The 6,171-nt window shown below is 34.4% G+C and overlaps 1 protein-coding gene across 1 annotated transcript; it reads right to left on the bottom strand.

Annotated features, from left to right (window-relative positions):
* Window positions 1-4,729, bottom strand: LOC108965580 (the record flags this gene model as incomplete). Its single annotated transcript, XM_018928103.1, is given in 3 exon segments — window positions 1-633; window positions 746-872; window positions 4,644-4,729. Coding segments are annotated over 3 exon segments (557 nt in total), but the record flags the coding sequence as incomplete, so codon positions are not given.
* Between the last annotated feature and the right edge of the window lie 1,442 nt (window positions 4,730-6,171).

The following is a 6,171-nucleotide window of genomic DNA, read 5'->3' as shown; positions in this document are numbered from 1 at the left end:
ATAATATTGAATGAATATTTACAGTGTGCATATTTGGTGACTCTACACATAAAACTATATTAAACTCAAGGCATTTATCTGGCTATGCTCCTCAACGCTCTGCAACTACTTTGCCAAACAATTTGAACGCACAGGACAAAACGCCGGTGAACAACACATTGACCATTGAACTTAACCTTAAAATTATATTGCACCTTTTTTTTTGTAATAATTTCAATTTTTATTCGATCAAACTCTGCCAACTCAGCCGCACTCCACTTGAGTTTTCAAGAGTTTTCAAGCTCCACATTCACCACACACTATGACGCAATATGTTGACGATTGCTATAAGCATTGGTAGAGTACCGGCACACCACCAACTCCATGCCGAAATGCTTGAACTGCCATTACAGCCGTCTGTACCGCAAATGGAACAGTGCAGCTCCGAATCTTCCAGATTGTCTACACCGCCATTATTATTGCCGCCTTTGCCCTTACGCTTCTTGTTTTTTTTATTCTTGTCATCCGCGTCGAGGTTAGCGTTACGCGCCAACTCTGGTGGCCAACCCAATTTGTTACCCAATATTTGACAGGCATCCGAATCGGCAGTATCCAACTGACAGAAGCGTGCTGTCACCATTTTGCCGGTATTTGCTGTAATATATTCACAAGTTTGTAGATTAGCCTTTGTTATAGAAAAGTGTAAACAAAAATGTTTGCATTTGCAGATGCAGTTTGAAACAAAAGTATGCAACGGCGCACTTACGATCTCTAGCCACCACTTTTTGGCAGTTCATTAGCGGTCCATTGCTAGCGCCGGTATCGAAGTACGCAAAACGATTTAAGTCGAAAAGCCAAGTATTGGTTGTTCGCATTTTGTCTAAAGTACATTCCTGTTAAATAAAATATAATAGTTGTTTATAAAATATTTGGATAGAATTAGTCCAATATAAAAGCAAAGAAATGCTTTGTAAGTTTTGATTGACTGTTGAGAATTTCAGAAGCTATAGGTTAGAGATAAAAAGATGTGGTTGCTATAAAGCGCTGATGAAGCTCAATATCTTTGTGTCCACAGCAAGATTTATTCACAGAAATCCAAATTACACTGTCTAGTTAAACAATTTTGTTAATTAGATGAGTAAGTTGCTATCAAAAGTTTATGTTACTATAGATAATAGTCAAATTTTACTGGAATCACTATATATTCGTTACCGATCAGAATTCTATTAAGCCTTTTCTTGCCTCCTCCCCATGACGAATTTACAKATTTCTAATTTCTGGGATGTTGTGTTTTATTTCTCAAGTTATTCCCATATTTACCTTCTGGTTCAATTTACATAAGTACATGTTCCATGGACATGCGCTTCAACTCGAATGCTTAGTTTTGAGACGTAAAATCGAGTTGACGAATATATTGTAATTGTAAAATTTTTATGAAAAAAATTGTGTTCTCCATTTCTTCAAAGTGGAAAGCTAAAACAAGAAAAGAAGCGTGTGTAGCATTTAGTTGGACAGTATATTGATTAATATTGAGCTATGCGACTTTTGGTCTATTGTACTCTTAGTTGAAGAAAAAGCTCCATTATAGAATAGTATTTTAAAATTTTGTATAAAATAGGTCATTGAGTACAAAATTCTCAAAACTTTTCATCATTTTCTATAAACTGCTCGATTTTCACAAGCAAGAAGTAAATTGACCAAACTCGTCGCCATAGACGGGAGCAGGTAGTAATCACTTGCTAGATCATCACTACAAGCATAACGTGGCACCATATAAATCTATCAACCAAGCTGCAAGAGTTTCTAAGGAGTCACTTTCGCTGTGTGCAGTGCAACGTTGTCCCAATGGAATATATTTCCTTTCCTGTTGACCAAAGCTGACAGCTTTCTTCACTGTGTTGACAGTACAGGTTCAAATTAAGATTTTGACCAAACGGAAGTAACTCATAACATCTCATTTTTTACCAATCTCACCAAAAATAAGCAAAACCTTCCTTCATGATGGTTTTCTTTTTTTTCATTAACTCGTGTGGGACCCGTAAATTAAACATCTTTTTGTACCCACCCTGTTTTAAATGGTTCTAAACGGTTTCAAGGCAATGTTTAGCTTTTGAGCAATCGAAATCGAAATCGGATTGGATTCATTACTTTTGATACCAATATTTTGGCGCCAAATTATAGTACATCTTTCACATTAAAATTACTGAAATGATATTCACAAAACCATAATGCGCGTGATTAGAAGTTACAGTAAGTAACAAGACCATAAGACCATTGACGTTTTCAGCCGCCTGACTTGTTTGCCTTTATCGAAGAAACGCTGTGAAATATGGCGTACTTTCGCTTTGCTGGTATCTAGCTTTGACCGGTGCTCAAACAATACTGAGAGAACCAAACCTAAAACAGTCTGAGAAAAATTTTAGTACGACATCTTGTCTTTTCTAACGCCATTTACTTAGACTTTTATAATATAGCATTTGTATAAGTGAAAATTGTCAAATTTGAAATGAAAACTCCGAGTATAAACAGAATGAAGTTCCGTTCCTTAAAATAGTAATCCTTTGGAACTTTGCAGCGAAATTCTTTTTTGTTCATGCTAAAGATCGTTGACCTAACACAAAGTTTTCACAGATTTTCCTACAGATTATGGCAGACTCATGCACATTTTTTGTAACATTCTACAACAACGAAATTTATAATCTTTCTACACAAAACATTTGTGACACATTTCAAAAACACACAAATCCTCGACTCCAACACTCAACTAAAGCTAGTACTTCCATTTCTTTATTGACTCCACACCACTTTCGCCAGTGAAATTGCGTTAGTTTCTCAAAGATTATATATTTTTAAGCTCCAGTTTCGTATAAATGCCATTGGCAACGCGCCAGCGCCAAATCGCTAGTGACCCTCAGTTGTGGAAGAAAGAGGTCGTTAGTCATGCACGCCGTCACAGCGACCTCCCCTGTACCAGCCTTCCAGCACTTGGCCAACATATCCCACAGACAAGCACAATACAATTTGTTTGGATTACTAATTGAGAATTGAACAATTGTGGCTGCCAGCGAGAGTAAACAAATTGATAAATGCAGCGACAAGCGCACATGAAGATGTCTTACCGGCTTCTAGGCGCAGTCACATGTGTATCATTACATGCCAAATGCAAGTAAAGAAAGCAAAGAATTTGCAGAGGAAATGCTGTAGAAATACTAAGATCAACAACGGATGAATGCAAACATCAGAGACGTCATATATATTATGGCATATCCATATGGCGTTAAAAATATAGTTTTTTGTACTATGAAATATTTTCAGATAATGGGTTTTGTAATTGCATAACTCAGTATTGTTTAAGCACGCATCAAAAATGGACAACAGCAAAGCGAAAGTACCAAATTTGACAGTTTTTTTTTTCAATAAAGACAAAAAGGCAAATTCAAGCGGCTGAAAATGTGAATGGTGTTTATTTTGAACCATGCAATCACACATAATTTTCATCAATACCGTTCCGGAAATTTGGATGTCAAAGATGTAACATGCTTTATCGAAAATATTGATACAGTAATGGAAATCGTCGAATTCAACCGCCATGTAAAGACTCTTGAACATAACTTATTTCTATGAATCGCGGTTGAAATCAATGGACCAGAAAATTTTACACAATAAGCAAAGAATTGTGCTTCATTATCCTGCCTTACAGTTCGAACCTAGCACCGAGTGATTACTACTTGTTCTAAGGCGTATTATTTGTTCTGCTGATAAATTTTCATCATGAAAGATGCTTGTGAAAAGCAATTGGTCCCGTTTTTGTCAATAGGATTGAGAGTATGAAACTATTTTCAGAAGGATAACAAGTTGCTGAACAAACCGATGCGCATTTGATCCAAGTCGGATCATTCTAGCTTGCTAATCTTATGCAAACTTTTATTGTTAGACCTATATATTACGAAACCAGCTTTGCTATTGTTTGTTATTTAAAATGAATTATTTTGAACGTGCCTTGTTGGTAATCAATTATTCAGTTCAATCATTTTGGAAGTGAAATTTTTAGATTTTGTTTAATAATTTCTCAACTTATAAGGTTAGTATTAAAGCCTCCGCCAATTAGTCAATTTTAAGCTACTAGGACTTTCTCACAAACATAGTGACCTCTTTTAAAGTGTAGTCAAGAGAACGAAGTACCTAAGAGTCTCCCATCTGTACACTTTAGTTCAGATTTTCTAACCGAATACCGTTTATCATTTTTGCTATATTTCATAAAAACAAGTCGTAAAATTATGATCATACATGTCTAAGCAGCCATCGCAGACTAATATAAGCACAGGATCCTATAGAATATGGATTGGAGACACTATTTAAGCTCTTGATTGGAATTTTGGAAATATTGCAGGAACCTCAAAAGGGTTTTTGAAGTTTTAGAGGGCTTCATTAAAAAAAAATATTGGTAATGTATCTAGAGTGCTCAACAAAATATTTCTTTCAAAATTTGCAACGTGATAACATTTCTCACAAGCTGCACTTCTGGAACTGTAACATATTTACATATGGCTTTTTATCTTCTTCCTATTTACTCGGGTGTTTTTTATCTTGTCATCTTTAAATTTCAGATTGGCATATTAGCAAAGTAAGATATTTTATTCTTATATTATAATTATGACACTTACCTCTGCCGCCATGCTTTGATTTGATTTTAAATTCTCACAACTTGGATTATCGCTGGAGTCACAGACAAAACATTTAATTGCCGCAACTGTTGATCGATGAAATATTCATATGCCAAATTTTCGAAAACAAATAGAAAGTGGTATTAGAGAATGAAGATAAAAGCCGTCAAATTTATAATTTAATTTTAATAATAATTTTTTGTTTACTCGAAAAAATTTTTAACTACTATGAGAAAAAAATAGTAAGCCTTTTTTCATAATTTTAAAGTTCTTAATTTATTCTTCTAAATCTATGTCGTGGACAATACACTTGTGCCAATGTTTTTTCCAATCCTCGAAACAGTCATTAAAGTGAATTTCCGAACTCTTTGCGATCCACATTTAACGTCTTCATTTGACTCAAAACTGTTTCCCTGGAGCGGTCGTTTGAGTTTGCTGAATAGCCAGAACTCACGTGAAGTTAAACAAGGCGAATAATTATATCCCGTTAGTCGGAAAGTATTGTTTCTCAGACGTTAACGTGATGCTGTTTTTCGAAAAATATTAGTGCTTTTGGAACCAATTCAAGCTTATACTTTTCTTAGACCGAAATGATATTTCAAAATTGTTTTCATTGATCTTTCCGATATTCCAACGATGCCTGTAAGATCTTTGACTGTTTATCATAGATGCTTAAGCAGCAATTCCTTTATTTTATTGACGTGTTATTCAGTTGATGCAGATGCCTGTCCTTGAAGTGGTTCCTCGTCAACGCATTCTCGACTCTCTTCGAAATATTTCTACCAATTAAAAACACTTACTCGCGACAAACAATCATCACTGAAAGCCTTTTCCAACATTCTGAATGTTTTAATACTAGAATTTTCATTCCGCACACAAAATTTAATGGAACTTCTTTGTTGAACATTTTTACTCCTCGTAAAAATTGCCGAATGCATTTAATGTACTTTAGAAAGACAAGCGTATACTCAGCGCTAATTATTATTTTGTTGTGACATTTGGCACAGTTGTCACTGTCAGTCATATCAACCTAGAAAAAAACATTTCCGCGAATAGGTTTTTACACGAGTCACGAGTTAAAAAGTCTTACTATTTTTTGCCCACAATAGTACATGTGATATTTTTACAAATAAGAGTTGTCAAACATTTTATTTTTATTTTATTTTATTTTTTTTAGTTATATATTTGACTATTCTCTAAATTCCCGATCATTTGACAGTTTACTTTGTTATAAATTTATTTATTATTTTAAAAAATTATGACAAGACAGAGATATTTCATTATCAGGATTACGAAAAAATATTGTATTTTGCAAAATTGTGACGAAACATCGGCATTTCAATACAAGGATTGCGATATGTTCCGCAGTTATTCAAAATATGAGGAAAGCCTATGAGCATTATCACTGCCCGAAAAAATTTAATACGTAATAGACTAAATCAGTTGCGTTTCTAATGAGGTTTCAAATAGTATTGTGGGTCGACTACGCACTGTAGTATTTTGAATTCTTATTTAAATATGTAGATAT

This window comes from Bactrocera latifrons, unplaced genomic scaffold (assembly GCF_001853355.1).
Source record: "Bactrocera latifrons isolate USDA-ARS-PBARC rearing strain unplaced genomic scaffold, ASM185335v1 scaffold_142, whole genome shotgun sequence".
Classification (NCBI taxonomy): Eukaryota; Metazoa; Arthropoda; class Insecta; order Diptera; family Tephritidae; genus Bactrocera; species Bactrocera latifrons.
The sequence above is the reverse complement of the archived record's forward strand: the minus strand, read 5'-3'. Positions and strand labels throughout refer to the sequence as shown.